General features: G+C 35.7%; 2 protein-coding genes across 12 annotated transcripts in view; both read right to left on the reverse strand.

Moving 5' to 3' along the window:
• Positions 1–521: 521 nt before the first annotated feature.
• LOC138335650 (uncharacterized) lies at positions 522–1,679 on the reverse strand. The gene is made up of 3 exons (XM_069284814.1): positions 1,625–1,679; positions 1,109–1,267; positions 522–634 (listed from the first exon to the last, which is right to left on the reverse strand). The coding sequence occupies exons 1-3, from the start codon at positions 1,677–1,679 to the stop codon at positions 522–524; spliced, it is 327 nt and encodes a 108-aa protein (XP_069140915.1).
• LOC138334254 (carbohydrate sulfotransferase 15-like) overlaps positions 1,438–23,984 on the reverse strand; it is a 29,249-nt gene continuing 6,702 nt past the window's right edge. For 5 of the 11 annotated variants that reach the window (XM_069282877.1, XM_069282882.1, XM_069282880.1 and 2 more), the window contains exons 2-8: positions 16,573–16,937; positions 15,893–16,211; positions 15,606–15,737; positions 14,099–14,255; positions 5,509–5,665; positions 5,148–5,295; positions 1,438–4,782 (exon numbers count right to left, since the gene is read on the reverse strand). In XM_069282877.1, coding sequence (XP_069138978.1) covers positions 4,154–4,782; positions 5,148–5,295; positions 5,509–5,665; positions 14,099–14,255; positions 15,606–15,737; positions 15,893–16,211; positions 16,573–16,893 — 1,863 coding nt within the window. In that variant the 5' untranslated portion in view covers positions 16,894–16,937 and the 3' untranslated portion in view covers positions 1,438–4,153. Of the gene's footprint in view, positions 4,783–5,147; positions 5,296–5,508; positions 5,666–14,098; positions 14,256–15,605; positions 15,738–15,892; positions 16,212–16,572; positions 16,938–17,085; positions 17,194–17,219; positions 17,238–17,407; positions 17,701–17,760; positions 17,877–19,991; positions 20,143–23,984 lie in introns of those variants that run through there. The other 6 variants (XM_069282881.1, XM_069282888.1, XM_069282887.1 and 3 more) reach the window with 6 other exon arrangements.

Here is a 23,984-nt window from a genome sequence, read left to right on the forward strand (position 1 = left end):
ATTGTTGTTGGTGACCGCCATGATTTTATCGAATGTGTATTGTTGTTGATATTCCCCATGATTTTATCGAATGTGTATTGTTGTTGATGACCGCCTTGATTTTATTGGATGTCTATTGTTGTTGATGACCGCCATGATTTTAACAAATGTGCATTGTTGTTGATGACCGCCATGATTTTTATAGAGTGTGAATTGTTGTTGATGACCGCAATGATTTTATCGAATGTGTATTGTTTTTGATGACCGCAATGATTTTTATAGAGTGTGAATTGTTGTTGATGACCGCAATGATTTTATCGAATGTGTATTGTTGTTGATGACCGCCATGATGTTACCGAGTGTGTATTGTTGTTGATGACCGCAATGATTTTATCGAATGTGTATTGTTGTTGATGACCGCCATGATGTTACCAAGTGTGTATTGTTGTTGATGACCGCCATGATTTTACCGAATGTGTATTGTTGTTAATGACCGCCATGATTTTACCGAGTGTGTATTGTTGTTGATGACTGCCATGATTTTATTGGATGTGTATTGTTGTTGATGACCGCCATGATTTTATCGAATGTGTATTGTTGTTGATGACCGCCATGATGTTATCGAGTGTGTATTGTTGTTGATGACCGCCGTGATTTTATCGAATGTGTATTGTTGTTGATGACCGCCATGATTTTATTGGATGTGTATTGTTGTTGATGACCGCCATGATTTAATCGAATGTGTATTGTTGTTGATGTTCCCCATGATTTAACCGAATGTGTATTGTTGTTGATGACTGCCATGATTTTACCGAATGTGTATTGTTGTTGATGACCGCCATGATTTTATTGGATGTGTATTGTTGTTGATGACCGCCATGATGTTACCGAGTGTGTATTGTTGTTGATGACCGCCATGATGTTACCGAATGTGTATTGTTGTTGATGACTGCCATGATTTTATCGAATGTGTATTGTTGTTGATGACCGCCATGATTTTATTGGATGTGTATTGTTGTTGATGACCGCCATGATTTAATCGAATGTGTATTGTTGTTGATGTTCCCCATGATTTTATCGAATGTGTATTGTTGTTGATGACCGCCTTGATTTTATTCAGTGTGTATTGTTATTGATGACCGCCATGATTTTAACGAATGTGCATTGTTGTTGATGACCGCCATGATTTTATCGAGTGTGCATTGTAGTTCATCTGTTGGTGAACTATTTAGTATGAGTTTCACTGCACATCGTTTTAAAAAGTCATGGATGATTGATCTAAAATTCACTTGAATCGGAATTTGACTAATCGCATTGCATCAAAGTTATAAACATTTTGTTTCATGTTCAGGTACAATTTAATGTCTGTAGACAGGTACTATTGTTTGTAATCGGGATGTTACCAAGTTATACATGAAGATCAACAGGAGTTATTTCCCATAGACTACAACACACATGTTAACATCGACTTAATCTTTATTGTTAGAGCGAATCACAAAGATCAAGTCATGAAAACGCCCGACTCACGTACCCGTTAAAGGCCCACTTTCTCTCCGAGTAAAATATGAAGGTTTTTAAAAAAAATATCAATAACATCAGAAAATATAAAGTGATGGCCTAAGATGATGAGCTTACAATAACATACATGCAAGATTATCTCCGTAACATATGATAATAGTGGAGAGCCATTTCGCTGTCATCTTGCGCAGCGATACATGTACCGCGCGGTATTTAGGATGACGGCGAGAAACATAAGACAACCCGCGTTATAAAAATTAACATTTTATTTATCTTTCAAATTGTTCAGAATGTGACGATACATGTAGTATTAACTTTTGTGACTCTACAAAAGTATCGACCTCGTTTTCCATTTCCATTTTAAAATTTAAAGCTGTTTCGGAAAGGTAGTGGGCCTTTATTTATCTCCTATTAACATCTTACGTGTATATACAATTGATATCCACTGTTAGAGCAGTTTCTTTTTTAAAAATGGCCAGGCCTATGATCTCTATCCATCTCCTCCTCCGTCAATTAGGCGCCTTATATTTTACATTTTCATTGTCAAGAAATGTTAATTAAATCTAAACAATCGGAACATTTCATATTACAGTAAACAATCACAACACAATTAAGTGAAGAGTTGGTTTAAAAATATAAATAAAACCTTTATGAAAGGTATATAGAGAAGTCATGTTGTTAAAGCAACACAAGTATACAGACACCAGAAAAATAATACCACGGAGCCATGTAAGGTGGTCTATGTACAGTACCACAGAGGTCAGACAGACACCAAGAGATAATACCACGGAGCCATGTAAGGTCGTCTGTGTAAAGTACCACGAAACCATGTAATTAAAGGTGGTCTGTGTAAAGTACCACGAAACCATGTAAGGTGGTCTGTGTAAAGTAAAACAGAGGTCAGACGACAGCAGGCTGAGATTCTACTCCAAAATAGTGGTCATGGACAATTTATATCGAGGTGAAAGCAGATTCCAAACACCGAAACACAGGAAATATTGCATAATTGTGAAAACAAAACGAGAATTAATCATAAAAATATTATTATAAATTTGCTTTTGTTAGCTTTCAATGGTAACGAATGTATATTAATGTATCTTAAAAAATAAATTTTGTCACAACTAATAATATCAATTTAGTAATCTCATTTGGATTGATATTAAAGTTCAAACCACCAATTAGACACTAAACAACCACACCAGTCGTGTCCTCGAGTCAGTCGAGACAGGCATTGTGACCTCTGACACTATTACACAGATATCCTGTCATTTGGCAAAGCATTGAATCATCGGCGAGAAATGACGTTTAATGACGTCACAATGGATGAGTTATCAATACCAGCAGACAAAAGTCTTTGATAACTTTTCTCCTTAGACAATATACCGTACCGTTCAATTTTTTTATTTCTTTTTCTTCAGAATCAAAATATGTAAACCATTTTATCTACATACATTGTAGATCTAATACATAAAAAACACATTTAAAAACAAAAGAAGAATATAATAACATCATAGTGAGAATTTGAATATAAAAACAAAAGTTTGAATAATTGACACTATTGTTTTCCATGTGCTGGTGTTGACATGGCCATATCAAACCAGACAAACACACAAAGGATCAATCAGTGTAAACAGTTTCTAATGTGAAACTTACGGGAGTTTCAATGTATTGATGATCAAAACTTCATCCTAAATATATTATACATGTATATCCAAATGTTGGAAAAAGCTATGTATAACCCAGAGACAGCTATTTATCAGCAAATGAGCAAAGCAAATGTTCAATCTATATTGAGCAATTCACATCATAAATGCGTTATCTAATGAGCAGCTTAAATACAAGTCATGACGCAGAAGAGGAACTTATGTTTTGAAGTATTAAGGGATATTTCAGTGATTTTATCACAAAATGTCGATATCAGTTGTTTTTTGGTTGTTTTTTCTTCTTAAATTTAATAATAATTGTTTTTTCTTCGTTTTCATACCAAATCTGGCTTTCTGATTGGCCAATATTTTTTTTTGCATACCACTATGAAAAAAAATCCGAGAATGGCGCGAAACCCTGACGTTGACGTTGCATATTGATTCGGAAAAAAGAATCCCTTGAAAAACCACTATCATGTTTTATTTAAACATACTTCATTTTATCAAATAGAGTATAAAATTAATAATAAGTATTGATGTCACTATTTTTTAATTTCATCGGGTTATGAAAAAAAATTGTTTGCAACCTTTTGTGAGAATCCACTACGCGGATTCACACAGTTTGCAAACAATTTTTTTTCATACCCCGATAAAATTTTAAAAAAATAGTGACATCAATGCTTAAATAAAGCTGTACAAAATAAGTTCATATAAATAAGAAATAGGTCCCTGATCAATCATGATCTTGAAACACTTCGTAGATATTGGTTGTTACACATCGTTTGTCCATGGAATTCCATGAGAAAGTACATTTACATAGTAAATAAATAAGGTTTGTCGATAATTCAGGACATCTTCCCAGATCTAAATCAGGAATACATTACATTAAAACAGATTGTGATATTAACTTTGGAAGACGTAAAATTGGTCCAACCATCAGTATTATCACGTACATATAAAACTTGGTCCCTTAACACCTATCACAGTGTGCTATGTCTGTCACCCATTCAATATCAGCTGTATTCCGAGTAGTAATAATCCGATTTTAACTTAGACTTTTTGATTGCAAACTTGACAAGTTTGTAGGTTTCACTGTCATCCATCGTTCCATCTTCATCATCCCCTGTTTCCTCTATGTCATCATCGTTTACCTCTTTTGGTGAATCCTTCGCTATACTATCTTCATTAACCTGTTTATAAACACTGGTTTTATCCTTCACAGTCACGTGGTCTTTCTTATCACGTGACGGCGTACCGCCATCGTGTGATGGATCAGTTGTATCAGGTGACTGATTATTTTTACCCCGTGATGGATCATTTGTGTCAATTAACGATTCCATGGTAACATCTGCCGGACCATAATTTACACTGTTCGTACCATCATCATTGTCCTCTCCTTCCTCATCGTCCTCACCACCCCCTTCGTCCCCATCGCTCTCCTCGTCCACTTCCGGTTCAGGGTTCCAGAGAAACCTATCATCACCTAGGAGTGTGGCCAGCTCCTTGTTGTACGGTTGATAAAACTCCCGTAACAATTGCTTTGTCTTGTCCAACATCTGTCCTACCTGTTTGTCTTTGTTCTTTCGCTCGTTTGCAATCGGAACATGGATGACGTGGTTGAACTCTGTGTTATTGAGCTTACCTGAGAAAGAATTGTTCTGTTTAATATTTCATGGTATCACTTTGGCTTTACTCATATCAATAATCGTAGTTTAATATTCTATTTCAAAATGACTCTGTTTATCATATCGAATTGAACTTCAAAACAAAACATCATGTGTTTAAATACCATCACCAAATCTTATATCCGATGAGTTAAATAAAAAAACGTGCATCTTTTGTAAAACCTTAATATCTTGGTGTATAAACACAGATAGGAGTTTAGAAAAGTGGCAAAAGTGTCTAAATAAAAGTAGAAAACGACCATCAAGCAATGTTTATGATTACATGCAGGATTGGTATGTAAAGTACAGGCGTGACAACCAATCCCATAGCTTATTTACTTACGTAATTTGAGGAAGGTGAAGACTGTTTTGATGACTCCTGCCAGATCTTTGGAGTAGTCTTCTAGACGTAGTATCAGGATCTGTTCCCTAGGAAACACTTTCAGCCAATCTCGGAGGTATATTACGTAAAGTCCAACTCTTAGCCTGGTCTATATGTCAACAGAAAACACAACTCTAATTAGACAACGGAAACTTTCTAATTCCTTTTCAATGTGATTTTAAAGAACCACCCACTTCCAAAATACTTTCATATGAAATTGTTGTTTTAACAACATTAATAAGCAATTCTGCCGCGGCGTATTGGAAATAGATACGTAGATATCCAGTAGAAATATAAGCACTTGAATACAATGAGCCCTTACCGCGGACTGGAGGGCCACAGCCCTGTTGTACACGCAGTGACGCATGCTGTGGGCCTCAGTACAGTTCCTGTAGACGGCTACTCCATTCGCCATCCTCTGATGAAAGGCCTCTGATGACTTCTTCCCCATGTTGAAATACAAGTAGTCAGAAAACAGCCTGAAATCAAGCATGTGCATGATGAATAGCGTGTACATTGTTACATCCACAATGGCATAGGAATGTATGCCAAGGTCTATCAAGATAGACAATTAGTCTTCGTAAGTATCATATAATGTGAGGGAAACCCTCCTTAATGTCAAACTTTATCTACAATGTATTCAAACTTTACACGATAATGTCATAATGTGTTTCCATTACTTTATTATCTATTCACTTTAATATGTGTGTTTGTTTCGTTCCTTGTTTTAAGACCATAATAATTTTTATCCATTTATTATATTTGTTGCATATGGAATCCACTTTCTGAAAACGTGTAACGTCTATACACAATATTTAATAAAATGCATAACAAAACGATTGCTACACAGTTATGTTTGACCTGTGCACAAGAGTTTATATATCATAGGACGTAACACAGTACTGTACTAGTGTAGATGGAGCCACCTGCTGCAGGTTTAATCATAACGGTATACTAAACGTGCCGCTCACACCACTTCATGTTATGTAATACCCATAAATATAAACATGGCGGTCCTCCTCACGTGTAAATCATGAGACAGCTGTAGGGAGCACGTGTTCTCTTAATCAGTCCGCGTGTGGTGTTGATATTAACCCTGTAATACTCTTTCATACCTTATGTATTGATAAAATGTGGAACTTACAATGATTCTTCATCACAAGGCACTCTAGTTTTTATTTGTTGTCTAAACAACGTTCTAATATCCACAATTGTCACTTCCAAAATACCGTCAAACGCAATTTTTATTTTCAGCTAGATTTAAAGAATCACGATTTGCCTATCCATTCCATGTAAGTCCTGTATCCTATGAATTACTTTCTTTCGTTCTTTAAACCTCGTTAGGAGTACAGTAAATGAGGGCTAATCTTATACATTTTTGCTTTGTAAAGATGCATTACTTGGTTTTAAGGAGAAACATTTAAGAATGTTGGCAACCTGCAAACGTTATGCAACAAAACGACCCCCTTCAGCTATAACAAAGGTGAAGCTGGCTGGGAACGTTTATTGAAATTCACTGATTACCGGAAGTGTGCGAGTCTAAAGACTAGACAGGGACTTAATTTCCCATTAGAATGTCGGAATTCGATACGTGTATGACGTATCGGGATGAAGTGAGGTTCACCTTCCAAACAAACCATGCCCATGTCGTCATATCTAATAAGTGGAGTGTATTTTATCAAATTACTTTCTCTCTTTGGTGTATAGTCACAATAGGTTAGCTTTTTGTACGAGATAACTGGCGGTTTAAATCCTTGTTCAATATAAACAAATGGTTTTATATCGAAATGGAAATGCTAGTCTCTAGATGGATCTTCTTATTTCATTTATCTGATTAAAATATGACAACATTCGATGAGTAGTCATGTTCTTGTGACCTTTCGAATTTCTATTGGCCAATCAAATTGCTACAATTTTCATCCTGAAACTTGGAAGTGAATTTAAGGGGACGAAATAGTTTGCTAGAGCTGTCAGACACATTTTCGTGTCTATAGTAAAAGCACAACATAGCTTATGTATGTGTGAGCTGGTACGAAATTTTGATTGAAGTTGATGCACCTAGACGGAGAAAATGCATTGACATGAATTACAGGGAGTATAAGGACTTCAGGTCACCGGAACGTGACCATTCACCGGAACGTGACCATTTATGGGATGTTGTCATATCCTCTATGTAAAGGAGAAGTAAATAGGATCTGTAAAACTCGTATCCATATACAATGTTATATTTATCGTACAGGGAGTATGTTGTCACATCCTCTATGTAAAGGAGAAGTAAATAGGATCTGTATAACTCGTATCCACAAACAATGTTATATTTATCGTACAGGGAGTATGTTGTCACATCCTCTATGTAAAGGAGAAGTAAATAGGATCTGTATAACTCGTATCAACAAACTATGTTATATTTATCGTACAGGGAGTATGTTGTCACATCCTCTATGTAAAGGAGAAGTAAATAGGATCTGTATAACTCGTATCCACAAACTATGTTATATTTATCGTACAGGGAGTATGTTGTCACATCCTCTATGTAAAGGAGAAGTAAATAGGATCTGTATAACTCGTATCCACAAACGATGTTATATTTATCGTACAGGGAGTATGTTGTCACATCCTCTATGAAAAGGAGAAGTAAATAGGATCTGTATAACTCGTATCCACAAACGATGTTATATTTATCGTACAGGGAGTATGTATGTTGTCAAATCCTCTATGTAAAGGAGAAGTAAATAGCCTGATCTGTATAACTCGTATCCACAAACGATGTTATATTTATCGTACAGGGAGTATGTTGTCATATCCTCTATGTAAAGGAGAAGTAAATAGGATCTGTATAACTCGTATCCACAAACGATGTTATATTTATCGTACAGGGAGTATGTTGTCACATCCTCTATGTAAAGGAAGTAAATAGGATCTGTATAACTCGTATCCACAAACAATGTTATATTTATCGTACAGGGAGTATGTTGTCACATCCTCTATGTAAAGGAGACGTAAATAGGATCTGTATATTTATCGTACAGGGAGTATGTTGTCATATCCTCTATGTAAAGGAGAAGTAAATAGGATCTGTATAACTCGTATCCACAAACGATGTTATATTTATCGTACAGGGAGTATGTTGTCACATCCTCTATGTAAAGGAGAAGTAAATAGGATCTGTATAACTCGTATCCACAAACGATGTTATATTTATCGTACAGGGAGTATGTTGTCAAATCCTCTATGTAAAGGAGAAGTAAATAGCCTGATCTGTATAACTCGTATCCATATACAATGTTATATTTATCGTACAGGGAGTATATTGTCTTATCCTCTATGTAAAGGAGAAGTAAATAGGATTTGTATAACTCGTATCCACAAACGATGTTATATTTATCGTACAGGGAGTATGTTGTCACATCCTCTATGTAAAGGAGAAGTAAATAGGATCTGTATAACTCGTATCCACAAACGATGTTATATTTATCGTACAGGGAGTATGTTGTCACATCCTCTATGTAAAGGAGAAGTAAATAGCCTGATCTGTATAACTCGTATCCACAAACGATGTTATATTTATCGTACAGGGAGTATGTTGTCATATCCTCTATGTAAAGGAGAAGTAAATAGGATCTGTATAACTCGTATCCACAAACGATGTTATATTTATCGTACAGGGAGTATGTTGTCATATCCTCTATGTAAAGGAGAAGTAAATAGCCTGATCTGTATAACTCGTATCCACAAACGATGTTATATTTATCGTACAGGGAGTATGTTGTCATATCCTCTATGTAAAGGAGAAGTAAATAGCCTGATCTGTATAACTCGTATCCACAAACGATGTTATATTTATCGTACAGGGAGTATGTTGTCATATCCTCTATGTAAAGGAGAAGTAAATAGCCTGATCTGTATAACTCGTATCCACAAACGATGTTATATTTATCATACAGGGAGTATGTTGTCATATCCTCTATGTAAAGGAGAAGTAAATAGCCTGATCTGTATAACTCGTATCCACAAACGATGTTATATTTATCGTACAGGGAGTATGTTGTCACATCCTCTATGTAAAGGAGAAGTAAATAGCCTGATCTGTATAACTCGTATCCACAAACGATGTTATATTTATCGTACAGGGAGTATGTTGTCACATCCTCTATGTAAAGGAGAAGTAAACAAACGATGTTATATTTATCGTACAGGGAGTATGTTGTCACATCCTCTATGTAAAGGAGAAGTAAATAGGATCTGTATAACTCGTATCCACAAACAATGTTATATTTATCGTACAGGGAGTATGTTGTCACATCCTCTATGTAAAGGAGAAGTAAATAGGATCTGTATAACTCGTATCCACAAACAATGTTATATTTATCGTACAGGGAGTATGTTGTCACATCCTCTATGTAAAGGAGAAGTAAATAGGATCTGTATAACTCGTATCCACAAACAATGTTATATTTATCGTACAGGGAGTATGTTGTCACATTCTCTATGTAAAGGAGAAGTAAATAGGACCTGTATAACTCGTATCCACAAACAATGTTATATTTATCGTACAGGGAGTATGTTGTCTTATCCTCTATGTAAAGGAGAAGTTAATAGCCTGATCTGTATAACTCGTATCCACAAACAATGTTATATTTATCGTACAGGGAGTATGTTGTCACATCCTCTATGTAAAGGAGAAGTAAACAAACGATGTTATATTTATCGTACAGGGAGTATGTTGTCACATCCTCTATGTAAAGGAGAAGTAAATAGGATCTGTATAACTCGTATCCACAAACGATGTTATATTTATCGTACAGGGAGTATGTTGTCAAATCCTCTATGTAAAGGAGAAGTAAATAGCCTGATCTGTATAACTCGTATCCATATACAATGTTATATTTATCGTACAGGGAGTATATTGTCTTATCCTCTATGTAAAGGAGAAGTAAATAGGATTTGTATAACTCGTATCCACAGACGATGTTATATTTATCGTACAGGGAGTATGTTGTCAAATCCTCTATGTAAAGGAGAAGTAAATAGCCTGATCTGTATAACTCGTATCCACAAACGATGTTATATTTATCGTACAGGGAGTATGTTGTCATATCCTCTATGTAAAGGAGAAGTAAATAGGATCTGTATAACTCGTATCCACAAACGATGTTATATTTATCGTACAGGGAGTATGTTGTCACATCCTCTATGTAAAGGAGAAGTAAATAGGATCTGTATAACTCGTATCCACAAACTATGTTATATTTATCGTACAGGGAGTATTTTGTCATATCCTCTATGTAAAGGAGAAGTAAATAGGATCTGTATAACTCGTATCCACAAACGATGTTATATTTATCGTACAGGGAGTATGTTGTCATATCCTCTATGTAAAGGAGACGTAAATAGCCTGATCTGTATAACTCGTATCCACAAACGATGTTATATTTATCGTACAGGGAGTATTTTGTCATATCCTCTATGTAAAGGAGAAGTAAATAGGATCTGTATAACTCGTATCCACAAACTATGTTATATTTATCGTACAGGGAGTATGTTGTCATATCCTCTATGTAAAGGAGAAGTTAATAGGATCTGTATAACTCGTATCCACAAACGATGTTATATTTATCGTACAGGGAGTATGTTGTCACATCCTCTATGTAAAGGAGAAGTAAATAGCCTGATCTGTATAACTCGTATCCACAAACGATGTTATATTTATCGTACAGGGAGTATGTTGTCACATCCTCTATGTAAAGGAGAAGTAAATAGGATCTGTATAACTCGTATCCACAAACGATGTTATATTTATCGTACAGGGAGTATGTTGTCACATCCTCTATGTAAAGGAGAAGTAAATAGCCTGATCTGTATAACTCGTATCCACAAACGATGTTATATTTATCGTAGAGGAACTCCTAAAACACGATCAGTAGTTAAATCAGATTGTAATTCCGTCAGCATAACATACTTTATTGAAAGTGTCACAGAGGAGTTCCCAGAAAATCAATCTGTACATCTACGTAACATTGACGTGGTTTGAGCTGACCATGGTGATATACATTTGTACTTTTACAAAGGTCAATAGATCTATGTAAGGCTGAGTTAACCCCAATGGTACTCCATAGAGGCCGGTGAACAATGATGCTTATACATGGGATAAACCGTAAAACCAAATGGTGATCATTAAAACTCATGTTATCGTAGCTATGTCAAAACTGTTAAAACTAACAGACATTAGTTGGGTTTTTTCATGCAAAAAGGTTGAACTCTGTCAAATTTGGTCGAACTAACGTCCTAGACATATATCATTGTTTGACCAAAAATATCTATTTCAATACATGGGTTTACATTACTCTTTTGCCAGTCAAAATGAAACACCAGAAACCATTCACTACATACAAATAAAAATCAGCAAAGCAAATTCAATATCACCAAGTGCTTTGTTCAGAAACCTAATTAACACAGATAATAAGACTGGTACAGAGCCTGTCCAAAATGATAAATTTCAATTCAATTTGTTTTGATCAAAGACTCGACGTAGTAACAACTGTCAAAATTTACCTTTGACACACCACCTTAACACTTAAATATAATTGAAAACACATGTCATGACCAAACAGAACGATATACATGTCTCGTACTCGGAGGAGTTTCATACTTTGATTGAATTAAGCACAGCAATTCAGGATAAGGAAGTCAATAAGTGTACCGTGTAGAATAGAGAAGAAATAATTATTCACAAATAGGAAATGGAAAACGACGAAGTACATTTTGTATCTATTATATCACGAAAGGAATATATACATTTTTTTCTAAACAAGATAATAAAACATGAATACAGATGAAATGCGTCATAAATGCCATCCAAATAGTACCCGTGTAACATATGGCCACATACGTCAAATCTGTTGGACGGCCCTAGTGTAAATAATCCGTGAATTACGAGAGGAGGACACGATAGGCCCCAGACAAAACATGCCGAGCTTGTCAGGTGCTATTATCCTTGGCGTTCTGTGTGATGACTTTACGATGTGCCAACAGAACACAACATCGTGTTAGTTTCTAGGGAGCCTGGCGTATATAGCCTTTTAGCTGTCACGTCAGATTTTGTATGGCAAAGCGGTTTCCTGCAACACTCACCAGACAATAAATGTTTCCTTTAACCCACTTGGAACATTGCATCACTATATATAATTGTTTTGAGTTCACACAAGATTTTTAAAACTCTATTTTGGTTATATAACGCGTGGTATAAATGTCACCGACAACCCTCAGATCATGCCGTCAGCAGTTGTCTAGTCCTTTGTAACACATAAACCAGTATCATGTGACTGAAGTGGTACGATCACCAGAGGCTCAGCTGTTCAAAATCATACGATGTAATAATGACGAATATGTGTAGAAAGTTGGATGATATTCACAATTTATGTAGAACATTTCAATATGCAATTGTTCAAAGAGGTTCGTCTCGTGGCTGTGTAACGAAATAAAATGAAACAAGAGGTCCAGAGGGTCTTATCGCTCACCTACTTTTTTTTAGTAATTATCACAAAGACTCTTATAATTAGAAAAAATAGCAAAATTTTTGGCCCTGCGCCTAAGGCCCCAGGGGTCAGCCCAATCATTTGTACAATTTTGATTCCCTACCCCCACAAGGATGCTACCATTGCATTGTATTTGTTATCCAATGCTTAGTTTCAGAGAAGTCGTTTATATGAAAATAGTCAAATTGACCCTTTTGGCCCCGCCCATCAGTCCCCTGGGGGTCAGCCTCACCATTTGTACAATTTTCAGTCAGTACCCCATAGGGATGCTACCAGTCAAATTTTGTTAAATTCCTACCAGCGATTATGGAGAAGAAGTCGATTGTTAACCGACGGACGGACGGCGGACGCCGGACGCCGGACGCCATGGTATCGCATAAGCTCACTTTGGTCCTTCGGATCAGGTGAGCTAAAAAGCAGTAATTGACAGATCGAAATACCACACATTGAATGGATTTACGACTACGGAACACGTATAAAGCTAACCTTCATCAACAAAAGAAGAGCAACAAGGTCAAAAGAATATCAAAGAACGCAGTATAAGTATTCAATTTAATGGTCTTAAAACCCGTTTGTTGTTTGATACTGTTTGATTTACCAAAAAGGACTGGGACATATTACAATCAACCTGGGACATGTTACAATCAACCTGGGACATGTTATAATCAAACTGGGACATGTTACAATCAAAGGACTGGGACATATTACAATCAACCTGGGACATGTTACAATCAACCTGGGACATGTTATAATCAAACTGGGACATGTTACAATCAAACTGCTAATGAGAATTATTAGATGTGGCATGAACATATACGCATATATTTTATTAAATACTTAAATTATTCTCTATATATTTTGGGTTTATGAGGTTACAGACAAAATGGGTTTATAAAGCCAGACAAAAACCAGAAGAGCATTCTCCATAAGTCTATGAAACCAATTGAGAATAATGCTTTTAATTTAATTTGAATAACACAGTAAGGTGTTCACTAATTTTCTTGCTTTTATTTATTTTCACAATAAAGCAAATTTAGATGTGGCCCATTGATACCTACATGTAAGCCCATAGTTGAGTTTGGCCAATCACTGTGCGGCTTTTAACACCCCACCTATGACGTAGAATTCTTTCGGTCTATGGAATAATAACCCCAAACTTCAATAACCAAAAGAAATGAATGTAATAAACGAAATTACATTATATGTATATCATCACAGATATCATCAAGCGGTAACTTACAAATGTGAATTTGTATACACAACGCGACATTGATCACATTGCGACATGTTTGGAAGCTTTTTTGGCGAATACAATATTTGCAATACATGTAGGTCCCATAAAAAGGTAGTAAGAATCGTTAGAAGTGTGTAACTCACCTGTCTATTGGGTTCCGTAACAGAAGGATGAGTTTACTGTTGGGGAGGAGTTTCTTCACATAATCGGCATTAGTGTAGACTGGATCCTCGTGACCCGCGTTCTCTGGGTAGTGGAACCAATCGTCATTCTCCCAGAATGTCGACACACTCGCCTCACCTGGCAGATAAATTATGTTGTTATATGACTGAGTTTTGCCGTTTTCTGATTGGTCAAGACCGCTCGGTCAGGTCTTGACAAAATGCATTATCAATCTGAGACCGATGAACACCTGTTCAGAGGCTGACATTGCAAATTGGTAACCTGGCTATAGATAGACAGAAAATTCCCTGTCTCTTCCACATTTTGTGACCAATCAAAATAGAGCATTGCCGATCATCGGGCAAATCCAACATGGCAGACAACAGTGAGGAAGGATTAGGAAAGATATTTTAACACATTTTAAAAGTAGCTATATGTTCGAAAGTCATATTATGAAGAATTACAGCAGAAGCACTTGTACTAAAAGTACCTACTGAGGATACATGGATGAAGATTTTTTTCTAATTTTTGTTTAATTAGTCATTGCGCTGTCCTTGCTTCAAAATTGTTCCATGTTGCAAATTTTGTATCATTGTAACTTGTTATCGTTTCATATAACAAAAAAATTGTTGACTTTTTGTAGGTTAATACGAGGAATTGTAAGGTGACATTTCCCTCGGCCTTCGGCCTCGGGGAATATCACCTTTCTCAGGTTTAACAATTCCTCGTATTAACCTCAAAAAGCCAATATTTGTATAATGTCATATTTCAAACAATATTAGAATAAATGTATGACGGGGTTAATTTTGCCACATTTACATGACTTTATCACATAGTCCGACTGGTATTCAGTGACTGGTATCCTTCCGAGGGATATTATTACCGTGCAAAGGTTTACCAATTCATCGTATTAATTCCAAAAAGACGTTAACTCACCTGTTATATAATTGATTCTTATTTGTTTTCATAAGTATAGCAAGCATATCGGATTGGTAATGTCAACCTCTAAAATGGTGGTCATTGCTCTCAGGTGTACATTGCATTTTGTCAATGCCTGCTCGAGCAGTCTAGACCAATCAGAAAACGCCAAAACTAACAGTCATAAAACAGTTTGCATATATTACTTTTTGTTTTATTGGCGGATTTTCCTTGGCTGTGTCGGGCATGCAGTGACGTCAGGAAAATTACGTGGTGCTAGGATTCCATGACGGCGAGACAAAATGGCTGCTTTCGATGATCTTTTGTGTCACATTTTGACATTGGAATTGTTGAAATTTAGGTTATTGTAATTCTGTGGTAAAATGAATTCTTCTAAGAATCACATACGAAAATCGCATATGAAATGAGCATATGTATTATCCTATACTGTATATTTGTAATGACCAAATCACTATGGTCTGTGTTAATCAAACTTATAAGGCTTACAGATTGATTTTCAGAATTATACACATCATTCTACTTGCCAATATTCAGTTATTCATAAATTACCTGATATTTTGCTGTAATATTTTACGTCTTGAACATCTGTATCCGGAGATCTCTCTATCTGAAGCGCCGCCTGGTCAAACATATCAACATATTGTGGAAGTGGGATGATGTCGGTAAAATTCACATTCTTACCTGAAACAGGAATAAGGTATGTTTTTTTTTATCTAAACAATTTATATGCACATAATTCTCTCTTTCCCTCCTACATATGTAATTCACTCTGTAATTATGCATAGCCACTAAAGTATTAAACAAAACAATATCCCTCATGTGGACTTGTGCCCTACCCTGTCTGTTTCTGCTCCACCAGTGCAGCTCTTTGATTGGAGGAGAGAGGACGTCATTGTGCCTCATGATTCGCCAAAACAGATCCGTGCTGCCACACTTGGGCTGACCAATCACTTGGAAGTATGGTAAACAGCGTAGACGTTGAGCGGTGTTCCTATTGGACGACAGTCGTTTGGACCACTCGTTGATAAGTTGTAGAGATTTGTGACGTGCCGAACGAGACACGACCAGGTATTTATTGTTTTTATAAACATCAGATCCATATAACCGTTCGTACCAACAGGGATTCTTAAAATTGGGTAAGAAACTAGGTCTTTCCTGAAAAGACGATGTAAATCAAAAGTTTAAAATTGGTCATTTATAAAATGGAGTAAAACAAGGCTTTCATGAAAAACGACGTTAATGTAATGTTGATAGGCCGAAACATTTTACAAGGTACACGTATGCATATATAGGATTGCTAAATTAACATTCAATGCCAATGTTAAGTAAAGGTTATACTAGAAATATTTCTTCAAAAATACCAATCCATAATGAAACACTGCAGTAGATCGTTTACACTTTAATGTTTCCTCACACAATATTATATCATCCTACCAATGTATATTACCTTAACTATAGGGGGTTCATTCTTATATCGTTTGGAGACTTTTCTTTTTCATCTAACCTGTGTACTTACTATGTGTAAAAGGTCAAGGTCAGGATTGACCCAAAGAGATGATTGTGTGAAATTCTCAGCAGTCCCGTTGACGTGTCCGTATAATAGTCCACTTCCGTCGCCTTTTCCATACATTGTGTGCACAGCGTATTTGCGGTGAAAATTGGATCTGTGTGTCAGTGTATGTCGGTTGTATCTTGGTAGCGATAGCAACGTCATGTAAACCATCACTATAGCAACCGACACAACAAGTAAACAAAGCGCCGGAGTCTTCATCCGGGAACTTGGTTTCCATTTTGTTAGAGAGAAACTCCGGATAAATCGTTTGAGGCCATTTGACATATTCTGGAGCAACGTCCTTCTCAGAGCAACATTTCACATTTCATCTGTAACACAAAAACAGTTTTAAATCGAACACCCGAAGAAAAGAGTAAGTACACAATTTCCATTCCAACAATTATGAACAGAAATCCCCTAGGCTACAAAAATATTCTCACAATCAATTCCACGCTTAAAAAAGGCTGAACAAATTACTTGTAATTTACGATTAGTGTGAGAAAACAGATGGTTGAATGTAAACCCTACAGGGTCACGCAGTGTGAATCCCTGTGGTCCCGTACAGTGCCTAATAACACCGTGATTGATGACAGATGCTGATATACACATACACATCCTGATATTTCAACAGCCACTAAAAACAAAACATAAAATCGGCACACTCCACCTCAAGTGTGAGACAGTCAGGGGGTCGACAAGTACTAGATTACTTAACAAGAATATTCAAGGTAAACACGTCATAAAAACACATGTTAATATCACAACAATTGAGTCAATCCGGGGATTAAACAGGGTGTACCAGGAATGACGGCGGTTATCAGTCCTGTGTGAATCCGTACTTCAGAAGACAAGTACCGACCTTCACCAGTGGACTCTAATAGCCATAGGCCCGGTGTGAAGTGTCGGAGTACATTCCTCAACTAGTAAATAAACACTGAGGTCCTCTATATAATCCGCGAGTAGGGTTTCAAACTGATGCGTACGGAGATAGACACTGACCCCGCCAAAAGAAGGTACATTTGTACTAGAATATTGCAATGTTGGGTTAACGCTGTTTGGCCGATGAATCTCGAAAAGAAATCTTTAATTGCCATCAAGTGTCAAGTGTAGGAGAAGTGGAGATGTTTTACTTTCATCCAAGGTCACACGTACGTGATGCCCTATTTGCTTCAGGTTACTGTTCAAGTCGTCAGTCCGATTGGATCACAATATCTCCCCACCAGCCCCTGTCTCTAACAAACCGTGTTCTTCCCTGGCACATTAGGTACTGTGGAGATAGCACTGTACGATACACACTTATATTTACAGATGAACAACCCACTAATCATAACAAAGTTCGTCTGGTTTCACACACCTTTAAGCAGACTATACGTAAATATTTTTGGCTTATATACTGAACCTCAAAATCAACTCCGAGGATAAGCCGCCGAGATTATCCTGGCCGTCAGCGACCTTTGGGTATATAGGGATGATATGTAAGGATCCCCGACTCTTTTAGAAGATGTATATGTTACCATTGTTTTAATCCGTTAAATTCTGTTTCAGATGATTTTTGGAGGATTCTACACAACCGCTACACACGACGGCCACCTGTGTTGTAAAATAAACTTAAACTCAACATCTACATACGACCTACCTGTAACTAGTACCTGTATATACGACCTATCTGTGACAAGTACCTGTATATGCGACTTACCTGTATATACGACCTAACTAAGACTAGTACCTGTATATACGATCTACCTGTGTCTAGTACCTGTATATACGACCTACCTGTATATACGACCTAAGACTAGTACCTGTATATACGACTTACCTGTATATACGACCTAAGACTAGTACCTGTATATACGATCTACCTGTGTCTAGTACCTGTATATACGACCTACCTGTATATACCTGTATATACGACTTACCTGTATATACGACCTAAGACTAGTACCTGTATATACGATCTACCTGTGTCTAGTACCTGTATATACGATCTACCTGTGTCTAGAACCTGTATATACGACTTGCCTAAGACAAGTACCTGTATATACGACCTACATTAACCTGTGTCATGTACCTGTATATACGACCTAAGACTAGTACCTGTATATACGACCTACCTGTATATACGACTTGCCTAAGACAAGTACCTGTATATACGACCTACCTGTATAACAAGTACCTGTATATACGACTTATCTGTGACAAGTACCTGTATATGCGACTTACCTGTATATACGACCTAAGACTAGTACCTGTATATGCGACTTACCTGTATATACGACCTAAGACTAGTACCTGTATATACGATCTACCTGTGTCTAGTACCTGTATATACGACCTACCTGTATATACGACTTACCTACCTGTATATACGACCTAAGACTAGTACCTGTATATACGATCTACCTGTGTCTAGAAACTGTATATACGACTTGCCTAAGACAAGTACCTGTATATACGACCTACATTAACCTGTGTCATGTACCTGTATATACGACCTAAGACTAGTACCTGTATATACGATCTACCTGTGTCTAGTACCTGTATATACGATCTACCTGTGTCTAGTACCTGTATATACGACCTACCTGTATATACGACCTAAGACTAGTACCTGTATATACGACTTACCTGTATATACGACCTAAGACTAGTACCTGTATATACGATCTACCTGTGTCTAGTACCTGTATATACGACCTACCTGTATATACGACTTACCTGTATATACGACCTAAGACTAGTACCTGTATATACGATCTACCTTTGTCTAGTACCTGTATATACGACTTGCCTAAGACAAGTACCTGTATATACGACCTACATTAACCTGTGTCATGTACCTGTATATACGACCTAAGACTAGTACCTGTATATACGACCTACCTGTATATACGACTTGCCTAAGACAAGTACCTGTATATACGACTTGCCTAAGACAAGTACCTGTATATACGACCTACATTTACCTGTGTCATGTACCTGCATATACGACCTAACTAAGACTAGTACCTGCATATACGACCTTCCTGTAACTAGTACCTGTTTTTACGACCTACCTGTGTCTAGTACCTGTTTATATGACCTACCTGTGACTAGTACCTGTATATACGACCTACCTGTGACTAGTACCTATATATACGACCTATTTATGGCTAATACCTGTATATACGACCTACCTGTGACTAGTACCTGTATATACGACCTACCTGTGACTAGTACCTATATATACGACCTATTTATGGCTAATACCTGTATATACGACCTACCTGTGACTAGTACCTGTATATACGACCTATCTGTGACTAGTACCTATATATACGACCTATCTATGGCTAATACCTGTATATAAGACCAAGCTAAGACCAATACCTGTACAACTGACCTACCTTTACCTGTTGCGATGGTATTACACTCCTAGCCCTAAGTCATCACTTCTCCCACAAACTGATGTGTTGCTGAGTGTGTAGTACATCCGTTACCTCGGCGGATACTGATGACTGTACCTCACACACACACAGCTAGTCTGTGAAGACGCTCTGTCTGCGTAACGTAACTGGTAGTGGAGAAAAACGTTCTCATGACATTTGACCTAGAGTACATTTCGTCAAAGCTACCTGATGATGAAAACACTAGCATTGGCAAAGTGTATTCGACCTTTGAACTTATACAGTATTAACACTTTAGTAACATGAAATGTACTCTGTAAATGATGCTAATGTACTGTGCTACAAAAATATATTATGACAAAATGTATTAAAAAACAACGACAATCTTAAATATACACAAGACACCGCATTATTATATATATTATATCATTTCATTCAATGACACATTCAGCTAAAGGTAGATAAAATGAAAAAAAAATCCTTTAAGTCGGCCTTCAATATCTATACTAAAAGTCTAGAATTGCGTTCTCTGCGATTGGAATTTTGAAAACTCTAGGCATTTGTTGTTATTTTATTTTAAACGTTAATCTCACGTTATCTAACAGCATCCCTCCCTTCGAATCAATCCCCTTTCTTAGTATGTAGTATCACGTAACACCACAGGTTACTGTGTTAATTATGTAAGTAACTACAGGTTATTATGGAAATTATGTAAGTAACTACAGGTAAATATGGTAACTATGTAAGTAACAATAGGTTATTATAGTAATTATGTAAGTAAATATAGGTTATTATAGTAATTACTTATAGGTTATTATAGTAATTATGTAAGTATATATAGCTTACTATGGTAAATATGTAAGTAACTACAGGTTACTATTGTAAATATGTAAGAAACTATGGGTTGCTATGGTAAATATGTAAGTAACTACAGGTTACTATTGTAAATATGTAAGAAACTATGGGTTGCTATGGAAATATGTAAGTAACTACAGGTTACTATGGTAATTATGTAAGTAACTACAGGTTACTATGGTAATTATGTAAGTAACTACAGGTTACTATGGTAATTATGTAAGTAACTACAGGTTACTATGGTAAATATGTAAGTAACTACAGGTTACTATGGTAATTATGTAAGTAACTACAGGTTACTATGGTAATTATGTAAGTAACTACAGGTTACTATGGTAATTATGTAAGTAACTATAGGTTACTATGGTAATTATGTAAGTAACTATAGGTTGCTATGGAAATATGTAAGTAACTACAGGTTACTATGGTAATTATGTAAGTAACTACAGGTTACTATGGTAATTATGTAAGTAACTACAGGTTACTATGGTAATTATGTAAGTAACTATAGTTTTCTATGGTAATTATGTAAGTAACTACAGCTTACCATGGTAATTATGTAAGTAACTATAGGTTACTATGGTAATTATGTAAGTTATAATATGGTTATTATGGTAATTATGTAAGTGATAACACGTTATTATGGTAATTATGTAAATATTTACATGTTACTATGCTGTGATTGGAATTTTGAAAACTCTAGGCATTTGTTGTAATTTTATTTTAAACGTTAATGTCACGTTATCTAACAGCATCCCTCCTTTCAAATCAATCCCCTTTCTGAGTATGTAGTATCACGTAACACCACAGGTCACTGTGTTAATTATGTAAGTAACTACAGGTTATTATGATATTTATTTAAGTGATTACATGTTACTATGGTAATTATGTAAGTAACTATTGGTTACTATGGTAATTATTTAAGTAATTGCATGTTACTATGGTAATTATATAAGTAACTATAGGTTATTATGGTAATTATGTAAGTAAATAGGTTACTACGGCAAATATGTAATGACTACAGGTTACTATGGTAATGATTTAAGTAATTACATGTTACTATGGTAAATATGTAAGTAACAATAGGTTATTATGGTAATTATGTAAGAAACTATGGGTTGCTATGGAAATATGTCAGTAACTACAGGTTACTATGGTAACTATGTAAAAAATAACAGGTTATTATGGTAATTATGAAAGTAACTACAGGTTATTATGGTAATTATGTAAGTAAATATAGGTTATTATGGTAATTATGTAAGTATATATAGCTTACTATGGTAAATATGTAAGTAACTACAGGTAACTATGGTAATTATGTAAGAAATAACTGGTTATAATGGTAATCATGTAAGTAACTACAGGTTACTATGGTAATTGTGTAAGTAATAACATGTTATTTTGGTAATTATGTAAGTGATTACACGTTATTATAGTAATTATGTAAGTAACTACAGGTTACTATGGTAATTATGTAAGTAATTACAGGTTACTATGCTCTGTAATTGGAATTTTGAAAACTGTAGGCATTTGTTGTAATTTTATTTTAAACGTTAATGTCACGTTATTTAACAGCACCTTCAAATTAATTCCCTTTCTAATTATCTGGTGCACGTATCACCACAGCTTACTATGGTAATTATGTAAGTAACTATAGGTTACTATGGTAATTATGTAAGTAATTATAGGTTATTATGGTAATTATGTGAGTAACTATAGGTTACTATGGTAATTATATCAGTAAATAAAGGTTACTATGGTAGTTATGTAAGTAATAACAGGTGTTTATGGTAATTAACTAAGTTATAACATGTTACTATGGTAATTATGCAAGTCATTACAGGTTACTATGGTAATTATGTAAGTCATTACAGGTAACTATGGTACTTTTGTAAGTGATTACATGTTACTATGGTAATTATGTAAGTAACTGTAGGTTACTATGGTACTTTTGTAAGTGATTACATGTTACTATGGTAATTATGTATGTAAGTAATTACAGATAACTTTGGTATATTTTGTTAGTAACTACATGTTACTATGGTAAATATATAATTATCTACAGGTTACTATGGTAATTATTTAGGGAAATACATGTTACTGTGGTATTTATATTATATCGATGCCCCCTTGTACATCTACAACTTGAGTTCCGGCCCTGTGAAAGGTCTATGATATTATAAAAGTAACAGGACCGACAGGACATGTATATGAGATAAAAAAAATCCCCTTTCCAGTAAAAATGTTTTCTCATGAAAAGACCGTCATTCCACGTGCGTATACAATTTTGTATTTACTGCTGTGTTGCTATTTGGCAGACAGTCTTTGATCCCCCGATGAAGTTGTCGTAAATGTAGCGTTACAGAGATTTCAAACACTTCTATAAAACGAACAGTTATCAAAATAAGTTTATAGTGTTAAGGATTGAAGGAGATTAATTTACAGTTTATATCTGCTTTTAACGGCTAACCACTTTCATTTTATAATAAGTGTCACTTGATATTTAGATGTGACCGCGGATACATCACACCATCATGTCTAGATCTGCTGACCTACTCAGGGTATAAAATGTATAAAATATGGACAAACATGTGACGTAAACTGCCATCTCCTGATAAAACAAGCCAAATTTTAGTGATGTTTTTTCAATATTCTAGAGACTGGTGGCCAGTCTAAGTTGATGACATTGAACTAGAGAACTGTGGTAAGTGCAATTGGGGAGCCACCAAAACGTATCTCTTATTATGACTGAACCAAAAAGGCTTAGTTCTGAGGAAAGTAACCGTATATTAAACCATTTGCTTCACATGCATTCAAATATATTACTGAATGTTATTAAAAACGGATGTTATTAGTCAGGCATTTTAGCACTATTGTAACAAATTGAACACTCCAAAACGAACGTTGTCATCATTCTGATGACGAAATGAATCATGCAATTGTGGTAATTGGACAATAGAGTTACAGTCGGAATAACAAAGTTGAGAATACAAAGGAGGAAACACAAAGGCCCATTGTTATTTTATTCCTGGATGTAACCAACACTAACATTATGACTGTGTTAAGCGAAAACCTCGAGAATTAACGTCTCGCCTTCATTGTTAATATATCCGTTATACATCAGACAAAACATACAGA

Source organism: Argopecten irradians, chromosome 11, assembly GCF_041381155.1.
Source record: "Argopecten irradians isolate NY chromosome 11, Ai_NY, whole genome shotgun sequence".
Taxonomy (NCBI): domain Eukaryota; kingdom Metazoa; phylum Mollusca; class Bivalvia; order Pectinida; family Pectinidae; genus Argopecten; species Argopecten irradians.

Excerpts from the sequence above, each read along its gene's own strand:
- LOC138335650 (XM_069284814.1), bottom strand. The coding sequence starts at position 1,679 with ATGACAGCGAAATGGCTCTCCACTATTATCATATGTTACGGAGATAAT. Across the intron at positions 1,268-1,624 it reads TTACGGAGATAATCTTGCAT|TGAATTTTAGATCAATCATC; the intron begins GTATGTTATTGT and ends TTCCGATTCAAG. Across the intron at positions 635-1,108 it reads ATCATGGCGGTCATCAATAA|ATCACGGCGGTCATCAACAA; the intron begins CAATACACACTG and ends ACATTCGATAAA.